This window comes from Anomalospiza imberbis, chromosome 16 (assembly GCF_031753505.1).
Source record: "Anomalospiza imberbis isolate Cuckoo-Finch-1a 21T00152 chromosome 16, ASM3175350v1, whole genome shotgun sequence".
Classification (NCBI taxonomy): Eukaryota; Metazoa; Chordata; class Aves; order Passeriformes; family Viduidae; genus Anomalospiza; species Anomalospiza imberbis.
In genome coordinates, this window is record NC_089696.1 from 11,265,778 (window position 1) to 11,284,526 (window position 18,749).

Below are 18,749 nucleotides of genomic sequence, written 5' to 3' on the forward strand. Positions count from 1 at the left end.
CACTCTTCCCTGGAACTCAGTATGAGCAGGTGCACAGTGGAGAGAGGCAGAAGCAAAAGCAGCCAGCAGGGCAGGTGAGATGTATCAGAGAGGGGACAGCAGATAAAGAGGGAAGCGTTAGGGAACTGCCTTGGCAGAGAGAGCCAGATACACAGAGAAATGATTCACTGGGTTAAAACCAAAAAAAAGCAGCAGGGATAACAGGGCAGAACATACAGCGGGAAACACATCCAGAAGAGTTACAAATTTACTGTCTGCTTGAAACACATTTCTCAGGGACTAACAGGGCAAATTATTTCTGCTTGAACTCAACATTAATTAAGAAGAACTTCAACTGCATTAGAACATGCAAGAGAAATACCACTATTCCCAGTGAAATGATGAAAAAAATAGGTGAACACTGGTGGCATGGTAAATAAAAGCAGAATCACTCCCTGACTGGTGTCTGGAACTAGAAAGACTCTCCCAACAATGATGGAAGATGAAATGACTGAAAAAACACTGTACCTCAATTACCCCCACAGGACCCCAACGTCTGCCCTAGCAGGGTGAGATCATCCCAGGGATGGGGACTAATGTCAATATTTAATAAAAATCAGTTTTAAAGTACAACAGATTTATTTCCACCCGGTAAGTAACTGCTGTGAGCATATCAGTACTGCCCACAGAAGATTAATCAGTAGTCCAAGACCTACACAATAAAGGTTTGTTTGGTTTGGGTTTTTGTCCCCTTAAAATAAGACTTCACTGTTCTTACAGAGACAGGGAGAACACTTCGGGCTGTAACTGTTTTGCCTCTAGAGAAATTAAAAGAAAGAAGTTAAGAAATGCTTGAGCAAAGCAGACAGAGGCAGTACTTTTTGCTCATTTAAAGAAAAATCTTATTTTAGGACAATTAAACTTTGGAAAAAAGGTTCTTTCAGGAAACACTTCCTATTGCAATATGAACAGAATGTACAATATGTACTAAATTCAGAGTTATGCTTTCCCTTCATGAGGAGCAAAGTTATCTATCTTCATCACGACTTCTCAGGTTTTTCTTCTGATTTCTCATTTATCAGGTCTTTAAATCCCAATTTTTCCAGTGGTTCATTCGCCATAAGATGCCTAAGTAAAAAAGAAGAAAACAATAAAACACATTTTAGAGAACACAGCCTCTCTCTTAGTTAGAGAGCAGCAGCATTTTCTATTTCATCTACTATTATTTACCCTAAACAGATCCAAGACACCTATACAGAGTGACTGCTGTTTGACAAGACCTCAGAAAATTCAGTTTAAGGAAAGCAACACTCAGCAATTATTTTCCCCCCTTTAAAGTGGTTTTCCAATTAAATGCGTTGTTTCCCCATTTTAGGTACTGAGTAAGAGTTTAGTCAGAAACTGACCTGACTCCTGGTTATCTTTAATTACCAGATTGCATAAGAGCTTCCCAAAATTCTACCAATGCCATTGACTTTTTCAAGAGAATCTGGTTTAGAACAGCCTTTGTGGTGCCATTAGACTTTGCTGCAGTGATTTCCAAACTCGTTTTTGATTTGCAGTGCACTTTCCCTCGATACAGAGAAATTTGTGCATTTTTCAAGGTTCCCTGACTCAGCCTTGTACAGGAAGCATTGCAAAGCAATGCAGGAATGGAAACATCCCTGGAAAACCAATCACCAACACTTTCTTCGCTTGAACTGACGTACAAAAGCTTTTAACTTGCCTGCTTGAAACATATTGCTAAGGGGCTAACAGGCCAAATTATTTTCACTTGAACTCAGCATTAATTAAGACTCAACTGCGTTAGTGTATGCAAGAAAAATACCACTGGCTCTGATAACTCATTGCTAAGTTAGACACAACACTTGCAGGCGTCTTGAACAGAGTCAGCTCTTATTGAGAAGGCCATGCAGAAGGTGAGCAAAGTACGGGCTACAAGCTAAAAGTTTCACTTGTAAGCACAGCTGTAAACAAAACAAAACAAAAAAGCTTCACACTGCCCGCTGCGCAGGGCGCAAGGTGCGCGGGCCTCCCTGGACAACGGGGAAACCACAAGGCAGCTACCCCGCAGAGGCCACGCGGAGCATGTTTCCTCCATGGCCAAAAAGGGCTGCGTGACGGCGGGCTGCCCTCGCCCGGCGGCCCCGCAGAGCGCCGCCCGCTCTCCCGCTCTCCGCGCCGCCGGGCCGGCGCGGCGGGGCCACTCGCCTGTCCATGCGGCACTCCAGGTAGGCCATGGCGCTCTGCCGGCAGGCCGCGCTCTCGTAGCCGCTGCGGCGGAGGCACTCCATGAAGCGCTCCTTGAAGGCGCTGCACTCCCCTGCAACACACAGCGAGGGCCGCGCTAGCGCCGCGCTCGGGGGCGGCCCCGGGCCGGCGGGGCGCGGGGGCGCGGGGCAGGCCCGGCGCTAGGCCGCGCTACCGCACCGAAGTGATCCAGCGGGAACGCGCCCTTGTCCGGCGGCCGCGGCGTGAAGCTCTTGCTGCTGAAGTTCATGGCGGTGGACATGTCGCTGCCGGGCGCGGGGACCCGCTCCGCTCCCTCCGGCTCCCTGCGCGCCCTCTCCCGCTCGCTCCCGCCGCCGGGGGGAGCCGCGCGCCGAGCGCATCGAGCGGGGGTCACGTGACCGCCGCCGCGGGGACGGCGTGGGCGTTGCTATGGCAACCGGAGCGCGGTGCTCGTCGCCATGGAGACGGCGCCGGCCGCCATGTTGGGCCCGGCACGGAGCGGGAGCGTTGCTGCCGCCCCTGCGTCCAGGGCTCCGACAGCCTCCGCGAATTTAACCGATTCCTCCTCACAAAGGCCGTGTCACTGTCCTCTTCCCCCTCCGAGTGCTCCCAGTGTTTTCTGGGTTGTCCTGTGCAGGACTTTGCGGTCCTTGTGGGTCCCTCCCAACTCAGGGTGTTTTGGGCTTCCGTGAGTCTGCGATTCGTTCCTGTGAATGGGTGGCTGTGATGGTCGTGGGCTGCTTGTCTGTGGAGGGGCCCGGAAAAACATTCTGTCCTTGGCATTTGTGCATTGGGAAATGGAGGAGGAAAGAGCCAAACTTGGAGCCTGCTGTCCGCTAATCCCTTCACACAGCATCCAGCCTTGTCCAATCTTTCCCTTTTCTGTGCAGGGCTGAGGCCAGGTTCCTCCTTCCCTTCTGCCCCAAGAATAAATTCCTCACCTGTCACTGCTGAGCTTTGGGCCCTGACTTAAAAGCCCATTTTCTGACCCCAGCTCTGGCTGGCGTGTGATCCCGGAGCCCTGGGGCTGGCGCTGGCAGGAAGGCAGGATGAACTTCCTTAGAAACCCAGCAGGACTTTGGATGGGCCGTCCTCATTCCTCTCGACCATCAGCCGCCCGTGCTGGCCACCATGTGGTTCCTCATCTCTCATCAATCCTCGTGGTTTAAGCTCTGCACAAACCCTAGGGACGGCTCTGAGTTATTTTGTACCTCCTACAAGCACGTGGGTTCCCATCGTGTGGCATAAATGGTGGGGGACACCAGTAAAACCAAGGGGCTGCTGGCAGAAGCTGGAGAAATGGTGAACTTCCAGATCCTCAAGATGTACAACAAAGAAAAACACCCCTTTTGCCCTCAGGTTTACAGCACAAACTCTGCAGATTCACAATCTCCTTCTGAAAGGAGGATGAGAAATAGCTTTAATTTAACTCACCAAGTGTTAACCGTGGATTATGCTGGCATTTTTTCTTCTTTCCCCTGAGCTGCAAATGGTTTAAGACAGTATTTTATCTTTCTTAAGTTGATTTTCTTTTAATTAAATGACTGAGCTAAGCAGAAAGAATTCAAGGCTGGGAAAAAAAAGAAATGAAATAGCTTCAATTTTTAAGGACAGCCATTATGGAAATATTAACTGCAGCTCCGTTTAAAGTGTCTTTTGTTTATGCTTTGATTGCTTTCCTATTACAGTATTGAAATTGTAAATGGAAAATTACACCATGTTCTATTACATAAGCAACTGGTTTGCACAGCTTGAAATATAAGGTTTTATTATTAGGTTTTCAGGGCTATGAACAATAGATGGGTTTTATTATACAGTAAATAGCACTTTTCCACTTGACTTCGTTATAACACTTAATGGTAAAAGGGAGATACTCCTCTTTCATAAATACATGCAGCAAACTGTCTCGCAGATTTCAGACGAGTGGGCAGCAGGAAGTAACTTTGGTTTATCTGAACACATTTAACAGATGTGTCCAAGGCACTTGATTTTAGCAAACTGCCCAAATTACATTCCTTCCTTTCTGTCACAGTGGCCGACTTGCTGATTTCCCATGCAATAAAGGAAGAAGTCAAAGGAAAAAGATGTGCATGGATCCCACAGTGGAATTACTCCCAGGCAGACAGCAGCAACCCTTTCCAGTTCTGTTTAACACCTTTACCAATGATCTGGGTGATGGGATGGGGTGCACCCTCAGTAAGGTTGTAGATGACAGCCAGCTGGGTGTCAGTGTGGATATCAGGAAAATTCACTTCCCCAAGCATTGCCACGGGCTGCCCAGGGCACTGGTGGAGCCCCCATCCCTGGAGGTATTTAAAAGCCATGTAGATGTGGCACTTGGGGAAAATATTTTAGTGGTGGCCTTGGCAGCACTGGGGGAACAGTTGGGCTCAATGATCTTAAAGGTCTTTTCCAACCTAAATCATTCTGTGATTCTCTGCAAAGGCTACATCAACTTGGTAGAATTTATTATATATATATATATTTTTTTTTTTTTTTAACCTGTTCGTTAACTCAGGGTTTCTCTTTGGAGTCTTAAATGTTGTAATTACTCAAATTCAGGTCAGGTATAGTAGCAGGTGTTTGGTTATGATTACTTAATGTTTTTATTGCAAATGCCAGTTGTATCTTCTAGAATTTCCTTTAAAGGTACACGTTCTCATACAATCTAATACACATGCTTCAGCAACTTAGGATAAATTTTTCCCAAGGAGATCAAATAAAACCCCCATTAGATAATCATTGTGAAGAAAAAAAACCTCATTTGTGGATTAAACCAACCAGTTCCAAAAGGACTCAACAAAAACGGAGCCAAAAAGAGCAGTGCCACAAACAAAGTATTAAATGCTTTTTACATATTTTCTTTCAGAGGAGCAAGAGACTTTGCATCAGGGAAATCTGAAATAGCTGCTTCAGCAAAAGGGTGCCCATTGTACCAGAGAGATCAGATAATTCATAGTGTTTCACAGTATCTCTAGTATGGAGTCCTGAGCCCTTGCCAAAAATTAGAATACTCGAATTAGAAGACTTCCCAAACTAGGGAAAATCTTGTCTCTTCCCCTTTTAAGTTACACAGCTTGATAGACTGAAAAAGAAATAAAAATCCTTTGCTTGAATCAGACCTTTTATCATTAATTATGGACTGAAGTAACATTTACAACTGTTATTTTCCAATGTTGTCAAGCAGTGCTGAAAACTTATTCCACTACTGGTGTTTATCCATCAGTTGGACAAACATCTCCTCATCTCCTCAGAAGGAGTTATTACACACTCACCAGTATGTTTTGGAAGCACCAAATTGAGTAATACTTCAGAGAAGAACCTTTATTCATTTTATGGGCAGGGAAATGTCCATGACTTCCATTATTTTCTCTCTCTCACCTCTTTGCCTCTGCCTCTGCCTCTTTTAAAAGCCTGCAGACTCAAATTATCAGGTAGTTAATTGGAAAATAATTTATTGACAAGCCATGAAAGGCTTGGAATAAAGCACTAGGGGATTTCGTAGCTTGATTTGGGATAGCTGTAGGAAATTAATGAGCTGAACAAGACCAAGCACATTCAGATGCTGGAATTTGTGCCCTTGAGACTGCTGTTCCCAGCCCAGGCAGAGAACACACCTCAGAGAAACATCCTTCCAGGATCACTCATTCCTCTGCCTCACCTTCGTGAGCCGAGCACGCCGCCAGCTCTTACATAAGGCCTCTTGCTCCATCACTGCCACAGGCTGTTGTAAACCATTTTTCTCCCTTTTAATTCAGGTTCCTAGACAAGCAAAAATGCAGAATATTGCCAGAATAGTCTGGGGAATGGGGATTTCTGTTGTGGATGATTAATGAAATATTATTGTTTTGCACTTACAGGGAAATTGTAGTTTCATGCCAATAAGGTCAAGGCCTTAATATCTGCTCATAAAGATATACAGAGTGATAGCTCATTTTCTGTTATTACTGAGCCAAAGCCTCATCAGTTTAGAGAGGAACGTTATAGAAATAGCAATGCTGCACTGAGAGGTGAAACAAACCTTCATCTTAAATTGCTTATTGCAATTCTGGTACATCTAACTCCATATCTCCACCTGCATCAAGAGAGGGGTCCAAAAGGAAGATGTTGGGACCCTGCTTCTGTAGATATCAACTAATCACCCTTTATGATATGCCTCAGATTTCTCTTGGAGTAACACAATTTCTGCAATATGTTGTTGAGAGAGATGGAAGCCAGAGACCCAGAACAAAAAATCCTTGGAGCTCTGTTGAGGCATTTGATTTATCAGCTGTATTTTGAAAATCATCTCTTCATAACCCAACCTACTCAATACTCACCTCCCAGGTCAGGCTGCCTTGACTTGTTGGTGTAAATGTAGATCTGGAAGATCATGGTTCTAGCTACAGTTACAAGGGATTTTACTGCAAATATTTTTGTAGATATGCATATTAAAAAGTACATTGCCAGCAGCAAAGCCAAGGATCTCACATGTGTTTTCTCACTGAGTGAGACTCTTGAAGGAATGGCATCTATTCAGTCCAAGAAGGAGGCTTTTAAAAGCAACAAAGTTCCCAAGAATGGTAAATGCTTAACACGTGTGTGAAATACTCTCACCTTAGGCTCTCCACTAATCTCATGCACATATTTTTTTTTATTTTCTTCTCCCAGTGACCAGATTCATCACATATAATCTTTCAATTCAGAACATGGGGGAAAAAAACCCAAAAAACAAAAACAACTCGGGAATCTATTTTTTTTTTGCCATGAAATAAAGATTTTTAAAAAATATTTTTTCAGGAGTCTTTCTTCCCAGAGTAGATTTACAACCCACACTGATTTGACAGATGAATGAAAAGAAATTAAGGAATTATTTGTATAAAAATGAGCAAAGTGAATACTTGAGATACTGATCACTACCCTGTAGTGATCCTGTAGAAATACACATTTGCAGGGTGGGAAGAAGTGGGCGTAATCTAATAAAACAATGCAATAATGATGAAAAATTGAAAGAGGTCAGAGTCGGAAAGCTTTTGATTTCTTTTTGCACTGGCATTTGTCAAGGCAAGCAAAATCCATTAGCAAGGAACAGCCTGAATTTTAACACATCTGGGTCTTTAAAAATGTTAATGTTTAATAGGGTGTGCTCAGGCTTTATATGTCCCTGATAACAATACATGGGCTGATAGGCATCTCCAGGGGCTGTAAAGCAGTGGCAGAGCCTTGCAAGGCACACAAGCACTTGGTGTTCACTCTCGTGGTTTATGATGTTATCAGCAGTCATTGACTGAATTATGGCCTTATAACAACCTTTTCCCTGCATTATCCTGCAGTTACTGTAACACTGCTAACCTGTGCCTCATTAGAAGGTGATGTGACCTTCTCCAGATGAGCACACAGGAGTTACTGTGGTGTTTAAAAGCAGGCTCATTGTCCAGGAGGAACTGATGAGTCCCCTGAGCTGTGCCCACAAAGCCTGATCAGGAAGGTGGTTCTGCCTTGGGCTGGTAGAAAGACAAAGATGTGAGCTGGGAGCAATGTTTTCCCCCAGTCCTGTGTGGGATCCTCACCTGCAAGCCTGTGGCTGCAGGCTGTGTTCAGGATTGCACCCTGGAAGACAAGGGATGTGAGGAAGAAATGGGGGTGAGGGCATCACATTGGCTCTATTTTAAAACTGCAAAGATTCCTCATCCCTCATTTCTCACAGGGCATCATTCCAGCAGGCTGCAAGTCCATGGGCTCACTGCTTGAGAAAGGGTCTCACCCTATATTGTCACCACAGACTGAAGTCCTAGGGAAGGTGATTTTTCTTGCTCTGGCAGCAGCCAGCTCTACTCCAACAGACCTCTGTGTAAACAGCAACAGATTTCCTCCTTTGGTACCCATGCAGGGCTTTTTCCCTCCCTCTTACTGCATATTATAGTCTCAGGAGTCCCAGCAGTCACACCATTTGCTCAGAGAAGAATCTGGCAGAACAGGATATTCTTGGAAATGTCTGGGAGAGTAGGATGCAGGCCAAGACCTCTCAGCTGTGCAGCAAATCTTGAGATGGATGTGACCATCATCCATTGCTCTCCTTTCTTTGCCCACCCTGCCTGGTCCTCTTCTGCACAGGACAGTTCCCCCTTGTGAAAAACTCCACTCCTGATAACAAGCCTTGGAGAGCAGGCAGACAAGCAGACAGCTTTTTCATGTCAATCTTGTTAGAGTTTATTGATTCCCCTTGCCTTTGGCTAATGTACTTTTATTATTATTAATAAATAACAATAATTTTTCCATCAGTGTAGCCTGCACCTGAGAGCCTTGGAGAATGCCAGCAAAAGAATTATTAAACTAAAGAATTTTAAAGGGTTGAACAGCAGTAGAGCCCAGTAATCTGCCAGAATCTGTAACTGGGGAGTAAAATATCCACACTTGAGAATATGGGATAGAGCATCAAATCAGCTCCTTCCCCCAGAGCCACCATTTCTACAAGTGGCTTCCTGTTCTTGGTCACTTCTGCTTTGTTGTCATCCCCCAAGGATGCAGAGGGTGGGGGTGGCTCTTGGAGCTGTCCCCTGGGCACGTGGGCTCTTGCAGGACCCTGCCCTGGCTTGGGACATGACTCAGTACCTGCAGGGCCAGAACTGCTGCCATGTGCTCCTCCTGCCTGGCAGCCTCCCTCCTCCATCCTCTGCCTGGCCAGCTGCAGAGTCTGATCCTGGCTCCTCCCATGTTACAAGGATTCAGGATCTCTTTCCCAATCTAGGGAGGATTGCCTGCAGGGGATGGTTTCTCTTAGAGGATGGCATGCAGCTGTTCATAAACAGAGTCATCACCAGTTGCTGAGGCAGGCATGGCCATCCAGGCACATGGTTCTCTGGGCCCTAAACTGCCAAATAGTGACTGACATGGTGTCAGGGGCATTTTGGGATTGCTGGTAGGGGATTTTTGGGACAAAGACAATAACAATGCTAGCAATACAAAACAGTGATTTGCTTAAGGAGGTGATTTTACTGGAGTGGCAGAAAAGCAAAAAGAATCAGAGCTGTCACCTGTAAATAGATCTGTTCCTTTCAGCAATCCTGAATTAGCACATCTTCATGCAACTACCATTCCAGCTTCTCTGTGGCCAGTCTTGTCCTCCCCGAGGGCTTGCATGCCAGGTGCACCTTGGGCCATGCATTGTTGTGGGCTTTCCCTCCCGTGTCCTGCTTCCTCCACTGCATCACCAGTGGTCCAGCTGAGTCCTGGGACCTGTCCAGTGACAGCAGTCCAGCATGGCTCCTGTCCTTGAGTTCTGACCCTGAAATCACACAGAGAACATGCCCACAACACAGATATTCACTGGGTAACAAACACCTCGTCCCAGTGTTATAGAGGAAATAAGAGCTCCGGATTACGATAATCCATGGCTCAGAATAAAAGAGGGTGTTTCATCTGGCAGGAAAATGGAGTACATCTGGTCTGAGTGGACATAAACAAGTCTGCAGAGCCCTTTTCTCTGTGTAAAGCCACTTCCCCAGAAGGTGTGTTCAGGCAATGACAGAAGAGTTATAAAGGGACCCCAAGATGCTCATACCCTCACCTGGCTTTGGGCATGGCCGTGCAGAGTTTCCTGCAGTATGTGGACTCCAGCTCGCTGCTCTGTTTGGCAGCAGGGCTGTTTGCTCTCCTTTACTTTCTCTCCAGCTCCAAGAAGCCAGTTTGCAATTTGCCCCCTGGGCCACGACCTCTTCCTCTGATTGGGAACCTGAACGTGGTGGACCTGAAAAAGCCGTTCCAGTCGCTGACAGAGGTAGGGGCTGAGCAAGCAGGCAGGGGGCAAATGCGCAATCCCTGAAATGAAAAATGCAGCTGGGAAAATAGAGATGTGGTTGTGTTTGCTTTGTGTGGAGGGCAGCAATGAGATATGTGGCACACAGGCTGGCAGAATGACTTTACCTTCAGAGGTGCACACACACACTCTTGTATTTATATATATAAATATAATATACACACTTTATACACACTCAAGTGTAGACCACCCACCCCCTGCAATCTACTCCAAATTGTTGGTGTTTTGAGCCCTTCAGGGGCTGCAGGTAAAGACTTGAGTTGGGCCAGGCTGCTGCCATCAGGAGATGTCTCACTGCCACCAGACCTTTAGGAAGGATGGGTGGATGGAAGGGATGAAGCAAGAAAAGATATCATCCCCACAGCAGAGGGAAAGGGGATGTCCTATGCACACTTTTTCCCCAAACTAATTATATGTCTGCAATGCAAAGCACAACTCTGCCTCCCCAGCCCTCCCCGTGCACACACTGCCCAGGGTGTTTGAGAACTTGATGCATGGATTTTATATGTTTAGCTAAAAAAATTGCTTTTTCTTACACAGCTCCATGGATACTTATATTTCTAAAAGAGACAGGAAAAAAAAAAAACCAACTTAAATATTAAAAAGCCAGGGGCAATGTTTGTTTCAGAAAGTGTCTGCTGTGGTCCCACAGGGACCTGGGGACAATTCAGTGGGAATTCAGATTTTATCCGGTTGCTGTAGAGACAGTTGAGGTGCTGTGAGGGACCTGTCACATGCCCTGTGTGTGTGCTGCTTACTGGACACTGTGGTGGGGGAAAGCTGGTCCCCAGAGGACTCCTTCAGCCACCGGAACATCTGCAGTGAGAGGGCAGTGCAGACACTGCAATCCTCCTGTTAGCTGTAGAAGAAAGGGCATCCTGCGTTGCCAAAGCACATAATTCTTACAGCAGGTACACAGTGCTCATCTGCCTTGATTTATGGAGCAGAGGATCGTGTAGACATCAGTTCTGATGGGCTTCTGGTCCACAGCTCGTGGATATGTTTCAGGATGTCAGTATGAAACTATTTATGAACTATTTTTGGCAGTGCTGGGGGATTTTATGATACAAATGTCACGTGACAGCACCAGACTAATTTCCTACAATCTACCAAGAAGCTTTATTTGGGCTTTCAGGCCTGCCACATCCAATAGTTGTGCTGCTGAGTAAAACCAGAGCAGCTGCCAAGAAGCACTAATGCAAGGAGATGGCCAAAGGAAGGCTCGGAGGCAGCTGTGATTCCCTGCCCCTGGCTCTGCCACACACTCTGTGAGCTGCCAGGGATGAAAGAACCAGTGCTAATATTATCTCCCAAGCCGTCAAACCACTGCTTGATGAAAACAAATTCAATTTGTCTGGTGTAATAACAGGAGCTGCTTCTAATCTGAAATTCAATTTGTGGAATCTATCTAATGCATAGAAAATGGTAACCCAGGCACATCAGAAACAAGAAGACATTTGGAGTGGATGGCTTGCAGTGTGTTCAAATGAAGCCTAAAATACCAAGTGAATGATTAGCTTGTCAAAGCCACCTTTCAGGGTAAAAGATGATTCATTTTTAATTTGTTATAAAAGCCTAACACTCCTGTGACATTATCTACCAGAATATGCTTCCTAGTCGGATTCAAGTTTCTGGTGGCCAGCAAATAATTCCATAATGACTGCAACACTACCCACCTTGCCATAATTAGAGACAAGTGCTGTCCTGAAAGAAAGAGTTATTGTCTGCCTTTGTTTTTGCAGTGTTTGTGGCTTCAGCCTCAAAGGTGTGTGCACGCCCACTTGCCTCAGGTCACCAGCACTACAATAAACAGGCCTGCCTGCTACAGCATTCTCTACCCAGCCTCCCAAGGTGGTATTGCTGGCCTGTTACTGCAGAATACCACAGGAATGCAGTGGCTTTATTGACTCCCCTGATAGGAGCAATGATAGCAGACACCTTGTTGAGCAAACAGGGTGCAAGCAGAGATGCTGGCAATTGATAGCTGCTGCTCACTACTTGAATTACAGCAGCACCTGGAGACATCAGGCAGGACTGGGAGGCTCCTTTTGGTCTAGAAACCACCTAGAGCGGCTGGTACTAGTGTTTGAGTCCAGATCTGCTTTGAATGAACATATTTATTCACCTTGACAGCTCTCCAAGATATATGGCAACGTCTTCACGGTGCATTTTGGACCCAGGAAGGTCGTGGTACTGGCTGGATATGAAACCATCAAGGATGCCCTTTTAAATCATGCTGAAGAGTTTGGAGAGAGGGCAGAAATACCTATATTTAGGAAAATGACACAAGGAAATGGTAATTGACTTTCTGCTTGGATAAGTTTTGTCTCTGTTCATTACATTCTCACAGCAGAGAGTACTGTCCTCTTACAGATCACTTTTTGTGATCATAGGAGGCACCAGTGTGTAAGAATGTTTATGAACCATAGGTTCCATAAGGATGTTACACATTTATTTTAGGCATAGCATTCAGCCATGGAAAGCTGTGGAAGACTATGAGAAGATTTACCTTGTCCACACTGCGAGATTTTGGAATGGGAAAGAGAACCCTTGAGATCCGAATCCTGGAGGAAGTAAATTCCCTTATCAAATATTTTGAATCCCGTCATGGTGAGTGTCAAGTCTTTCATCCAGAGACAGAGAACAGGTCTAGCAAAACAATAAAGGTTAATGAAAGTTTAACTCTGAGCAAATGGTATCTCGTGGTTAAAGTTCAGCATACAGTGCAGGAGGTTATTGAACCAAGGCCTTAAAACACTGAAACAAAATTCCCTGTTATGAATTCTGGGTGGGGAATGAGTTTTCTTTGGGAGCTCAGGACTACATTTCCATAGGAAACCAGACTGAAACAAGCATAGTCATTTTGCCATTTGTTTTCATTGCTTGAAATACAGGGAAACCATTTGATACAAAAATGATACTCAACAATGCTGTATCCAATGTCATCTGCTCTATATTATTTGGAGAGAGGTTTGAATATGATGATCCAGTATTTCTAACTTTGCTGAAGCTGATAAATCAAAATACTAAGTTGTTGGGCTCCCCTATGGTACAGGTAAGAGCTTAAATTTATATTTTAGCTGTTAGTTTTTGGGGGATATCCAGTTTCCAGCATTTGTTCTCCTGGCCTCCCACATATTTCTTCTTGAGAACAAGAACATTATCAGCCAGTCAGCCTGTACAGAACATATCTGTGGCTCTGTATCTGCAATGCACAGATTCCCAGGCTCCTGCACTTACTCTGTGAAGCTTATTAGTAAAAGAAAAAAAAGCCCAAAGTCTTCACAAAGGAACAACTTTACCCTCTTTGAAGAGCAGAAGCACAGTCCCAAACCCGCCTCCTTGAATTACAGAAAGAACATTCTATTTCTGCAGGAATCCAGAGCTCCTTACACTGTACAAGGGGGGGAATTACAGCCTCAAATGTCAGGGCATAGGACAAGGGACCAGCAGTGTGATTTGAGATACCATTGTATGTTCCAAAATGCCAATTAATAGTAAAACTTCTCTTGCTCCACAGTTATATAACTTCTACCCATCCCTTGGATTTCTGTCTGGAGCTTCCAAGACTGTGCTACAAAATATCCTTGAATTGAATGCTTTTCTCCAGAAGCTCTTCCAGGAACACAAAGAGGAGCTTAATGAAAATGACTTAACAGGCTTTGTCGATGCCTTTCTGGTGAAGCAAAAACAGGTACTTTAAAGCTGAGTCCCAGTATCTTTCTGTTCCCTTCCCTTAGCTCTGACTTAGCTAGCCCTTAGGACTGGCCATCTGTCAGGGACTGGCAGTGAGTGGAAACAGAAGAAGTGCAGTGAGCAGAATATATCAAAGCTCACACACTGAGCTGTGCTGGAGTCACTCATGGCCCCACTGGAGCTGCTGGTTAAAGGGATTTAGTTGTCAAGACATCCCACAAGGGGAAAATAAGTTCTCACTCAGTACACATAAGGAGGAGATCATCCCAAACCTTCCTGCAAGAATGGTACAGTGATAAACTGTGTTGCAGTAAATAAATTCTAATTTATTGGAATTATTTCTAATACCTAGACTTGGGGATTACACATATGCTTGGGACCAGACAAATTCCACACAGCACAGGCCCTAATGCTAAAAGACTAAATATTCAGTTTTAGTCACATATAAAGTCACAGAAGGCTAAAATGCAGATAAAAATGGTGGCAACAGAGTCACATATGGGTATCACTTGCTGTATTACTCCCATGTTTTGAAGGAGTCAAAGAAACCACACACTGCATTCAGCAATGGAAACCTCATGTTTTCAACCCTGGACCTCTTTGCTGCTGGGACTGAGACTACATCCACAACTGTGCGCTGGGGACTGCTTCTGATGATGAAATACCCAGAAATTCAGAGTAAGGAGGACAAGTCTCTAGTACAATTTATTGTTGCATGCTTAAGGCTTTGGTTGTGGAAGGGAGTGGAACTCATTCAGTGTCGCCTAGAGTAATTTTTCTGAGTGCTCTGAGAGAGATAACAAGCATTGACTTTACAAAGGAATTTTATTCAGCTGAATTGCAATAAACCAGCCCAGCCAAGTGGGAGAGGCTAAGGGGCAGCCTACAAACACAGTAAAGCTCCCTCCTGGTTATTCACCTGCAGGCTATGGGCTTACGTCACTAAAGGTCTCCTCAGGAGCTGATTCTGATCTGGTTTCTGTTGAAGGTTATGGGGCAACAAAGGTGTGTAATGAGAGTCAGGCATGAGATGGACTGTAGTGACTCCATTCAAGCAGCCTTAGCTCAACAACAAACCTGAAACAACCACACCATGCACTGACTTACCCACTTCTGCCCTTCCCAGATATTTACAGTTTTCCCTTTTCTTCATCTCTGCCAAACTGGTAGCCATTTCAGTTGCAAGATGAGATTTTTATCAGCATCTTAATCCTTTCCTCCCTCCAAGGAAAGATTCAGGAAGAAATGAACCATGTCATTGAACCAGGAGAGCTGCCTAAGTTGGAGGACAGGAAAAAAATGCCTTACACAGAAGCAGTAATACATGAAATACAAAGGTTTGCCAATATTGTCCCCATGGGCGTATCACGATCGACTCCCAGTGATGTGAATTTCCGAGGCTACGTGATTCCTAAGGTGAGCTCTGAGGCTGGCAGCTTGTGCTGCACAGATTCTTCACAGCTTTCTTAAAAGCAGATGAAGAAAAACATAAATAACTAAAGACATGGTGATGCATGGTTTAATCTGTGCTGTGACCCTTTGTCTTAGATCCAGGATAATTACTATAAACATACAATGGATTGTGGTCTGGTACAGTTGTTTGAATCATGATTAACCAGAGATTTAATTAAATCACACTGGTTTGAATCTTTTATGTCAAATGTGGAACCTCTACCCCAGCACCTTTGTTGAAAGATCTGACTCTGTAAGAAAGGAATGTTTTGTGGTCCAAAAAATAAAACAGCAGTTTCTGAAAACAGACAGAGCCACGATGGGGCAGAGAAACATTCCCCAGTTCTATCTGTCATGTTTTATTTGCCTCTTCACATTAGGAAAAATAACACAGTCTGGCTCAAGTAAGAGAGTGATCTCCTCTTCCATGAGTTTCTTTGACCCCTTTCAGGGTACTGAGATTATTCCACTGCTGACCTCTGCTCTGAATGACGAGTTACACTGGAAAACCCCGGATCAGTTCAACCCTTTCCATTTCCTTGATGCCAATGGGAACTTCATTAGGAGAGAAGCATTTATTCCATTCTCCATAGGTAAGAGGACTGTGGGTGTGAAACTAATGGCAGTTCCCCCTGATTTCAGGATGAAATCAAGTATGAAAGCCAGGGGACACAGAACAGAGGGTAAAGGATTTCTGGTCATTTCTCCTATCCACCATTGCTGTAGGTAAACACCTCTTCTTTAGGAGAGATGGGAGACAGGGATTTACTCACAGTCACTGAACAATTTCATATATCTACAGATTTCTGTGTAGTTTGAGACCAAATCAGTAGCACCTCTAATATACAGAGACAAGGAAGGGAAAATTTCCTACCTCAGCAGCCTGCTCTTCCAGACTGTACCTTCTGTTTAGAAGGTCTCAGACATCAACACTAACAGTTACAGTGCTGATCATTAACTTCTCCCCTGGTTGTTTTCAGGGCGAAGGGCTTGCCTTGGTGAAGGACTGGCCAAAATGGAGCTGTTCCTCTTCTTTTCGGGCTTGCTCCGCAAATTTGTTTTCCAGCCTCCTCCAGGAGTGGACAAGTCAGACCTGGATCTCACTGCTGATGTCGGCTTTACCTTGACTCCCATGCCTCACCTGGTTTGTGCTGTGCCCTGTGAATGACCAAACAGCACAGCATTAGAGTAGTGAACACTTCAAGATTTAAAGCAAACTAGCTACAGTGGGGAAAAGCTGTCCCTGAGCTTTAGGGGAAGGAAGACACCAGGCACTGTTATTTTCTCTCATTCATGACATCCTCTCCAACAGCTCTTGCAATGTCTATATAATGCAAACCCTTCGGACAGCTCTGAGTTCTGCTCTCAGAAAATGTGATTAATTACTGGAACAGCACATCAGAGATGCTGTTTTCAGGACAGTTTGAAAAAGTGAAATGCCTTCAGACCTCCTCTGTAGATGTAACCCATCAGAGCTCTCCCCTGGTAGTCTATGGGGAATTTCTCAGCCCAAAGTCCAAGCCCTATAGCACAGCTCATTATAACTGGCCCAGCTGGAGACAAGAGACACTCAAAGGATCTGGAAATCTCCTCAGGATGGTTGTTCAGCTGAGCCTCAGACTGAGCTTCCATTGTGCGATACAGCCTGCCTTATCTTTATTACAGAGTCCCAGACACAAGGGTGTAACACGGGCTGATGCCAAGACCCAGGCACGGGACAGTTATCAGAAAACATCTAAGTGGTTTGGGAAGTGGGTTCTTTCCAGCTCACACCAGGCACTTCATGCTGAACAGCCCATTTATGATGGGGCCAATTGAGCAGCTTTCCGCTTCTGCTAAGAAAGGCATTTCTACCACTCCCTCACCTCTCCTGGCTTCATGCTGGCTCTGGCACTTGTCCAATCCCTTATTGGACCATCTCAGATACTTAACCTGGCAAAAAAATGAGCAGCCATGGCAAGGGAAGAGTTTCTGAATGTGTGGCTGAAGCAATACAAGCCTGCAGTAGTGTGAGGGCAGTGGAGCTGGGGCTGGGCAGGGACTGCCACACTCCAGCAGAGAGCTGGGAGAGGCTCAGCCCCCTGCTCCAGTTACACCTCAGGGGCTGTACTTCCTCTGTCGATCTTCTTTACCCTTCACAGAAAGAAAGGATCCTTCAGGGGACGAATCAGGTGCCATAAGGTTGTCATTTCTCACTCTCTGCACTGACTGCAGGGTGAACCATCATCCATAGACTCCAAATTCCAAACTTACCAGGTGTGTTGTGATGAATAGGGACAGTATTGTCCATTCAACTGAAAATGGAGCAGTTATGGTAAACCTACAACATAAAACTAAAGTTACTGTCATTTAAAGCTGAACTGTGTGTGAATGGAAGGAAAGAAAGGAGAAAAAATATGAAGGGATGAAAAGGTACAGCAGCCTCTGGCGAGGACACTGACTCTCCTCACTAGCTTTAGTTCACACGACTAAAGGCAGCACTCTCACAGTGATTCTGCACCTTTTGCTTGTGCTGGTGTTGCACTTGGTCAGGGGCTGTAGCACAGGCCCAGCTCCAGCTCCTGGGCTCAGCTCAGGGAGTGCTCTGCAAGCTCTGCAACAAGGAAGCCTCTGCTGCTGCGCTTGCTTGCGTTTGTTTTGCTGTTGCTCTATTTGCAGTCTAACTACTGCAAGCCTGACCTTATCGCCTACTTAATCATTAAATATTTTGTTCTGTTGCTGTTGATCTATCTGGTGTGACAGTATGCAGTTGATTTCAGGTCAAACCGATAAAGCTGGGCTGCACCACCTTCAATACCTCCTCATGTGAGAGGTGAGCACAGGGATCCATGGGCAGCCTGCAGCCAGGACATGTTCAGCAGGACAAAGAGTGACAATACTGACAGCCACAACCACTTCAAAGGAAATAGCTGGATTTCTAACTCCAGAAAATCACAGCTGCTGTGTGAGGCAGGACGTGGTTCTGCAAGGCTCTCTGATGTGGCCCCTTTCAGTGGTTCCTGTGTCTCTTTCCCTTGCTTAAAAGGAGCCCATCACAGTAAAAGTCAGCAGGAGTTATCTGAGGCTGCAATCTGGGATGCACTGCTGGTTAAGAATGGGATTGGCAGGGGAGGTGCAGAGATTTTGGGGCGTTTAAGTTAAAGGATGCGGAGCTGGTGTTTTAGTGGCCCAGGCTGGCTGACTGGCAGTGGTGTGGTGGCCTTTAGGTGGCCGATACCCAATGTTCCACGTCCTCACCAGTACCACCAGTCACAAGCGGTGGCAGAATGCCACGTGGGCACGAGGGATGGAGGACAACCAGACCACGTGCACCTTGAGGGGCCTGGCTGCCCCAGGAATGCACCCAGAGCAGTGTCAGTGCCTGGCAGGTGTTTTGTGCTTGGCTCTGTGTGCTCAGGCAGGGCAGCACGTAGCTGCATGGCTCCGGAGCGAAACACGAAACACAAAACACGTACCAGACACCTCAGTGAGACAGGAATTTCTTGTCATCGCAAGACTTTTACTTACCTTTGTCATTTTAATGCATTGCACTCAGAGCCTGGCTTGAAAAAAAAAAAACCACAATACACTCCCCCTGGCTTTTCAGAGATAATTT

At 45.4% G+C, this 18,749-nt stretch overlaps 2 protein-coding genes and 2 long non-coding RNA genes across 4 annotated transcripts; 1 reads left to right on the forward strand and 3 right to left on the reverse strand.

The window, feature by feature from the left end:
- Positions 1-229: 229 nt before the first annotated feature.
- COX19 (cytochrome c oxidase assembly factor COX19) lies at positions 230-2,511 on the reverse strand. Its single transcript, XM_068207029.1, has 3 exons — positions 2,410-2,511; positions 2,191-2,302; positions 230-1,107 (listed from the first exon to the last, which is right to left on the reverse strand). Exons 1-3 carry the CDS (start codon positions 2,489-2,491, stop codon positions 1,020-1,022), a joined length of 282 nt encoding a protein of 93 aa, XP_068063130.1. The 5' UTR covers positions 2,492-2,511; the 3' UTR covers positions 230-1,019.
- A 2,230-nt stretch (positions 2,512-4,741) lies between these two features.
- On the reverse strand, positions 4,742-6,914 carry LOC137483722 (uncharacterized). The gene is made up of 2 exons (XR_011004621.1): positions 5,487-6,914; positions 4,742-5,296 (listed from the first exon to the last, which is right to left on the reverse strand). It is a non-coding gene; the product is annotated as an uncharacterized lncRNA (long non-coding RNA).
- Positions 6,915-9,329: 2,415 nt separating this feature from the next.
- On the reverse strand, positions 9,330-16,167 carry LOC137483735 (uncharacterized). The gene is made up of 3 exons (XR_011004624.1): positions 16,029-16,167; positions 9,758-9,937; positions 9,330-9,475 (listed from the first exon to the last, which is right to left on the reverse strand). It is a non-coding gene; the product is annotated as an uncharacterized lncRNA (long non-coding RNA).
- Positions 9,472-16,371, forward strand: LOC137483726 (cytochrome P450 2K4-like). Its single transcript, XM_068207038.1, has 9 exons — positions 9,472-9,967; positions 12,140-12,302; positions 12,467-12,616; positions 12,901-13,061; positions 13,527-13,700; positions 14,239-14,380; positions 14,931-15,118; positions 15,606-15,747; positions 16,135-16,371. The coding sequence occupies exons 1-9, from the start codon at positions 9,770-9,772 to the stop codon at positions 16,320-16,322; spliced, it is 1,506 nt and encodes a 501-aa protein (XP_068063139.1). The 5' UTR covers positions 9,472-9,769; the 3' UTR covers positions 16,323-16,371.
- The last annotated feature ends 2,378 nt before the right edge of the window (positions 16,372-18,749 follow it).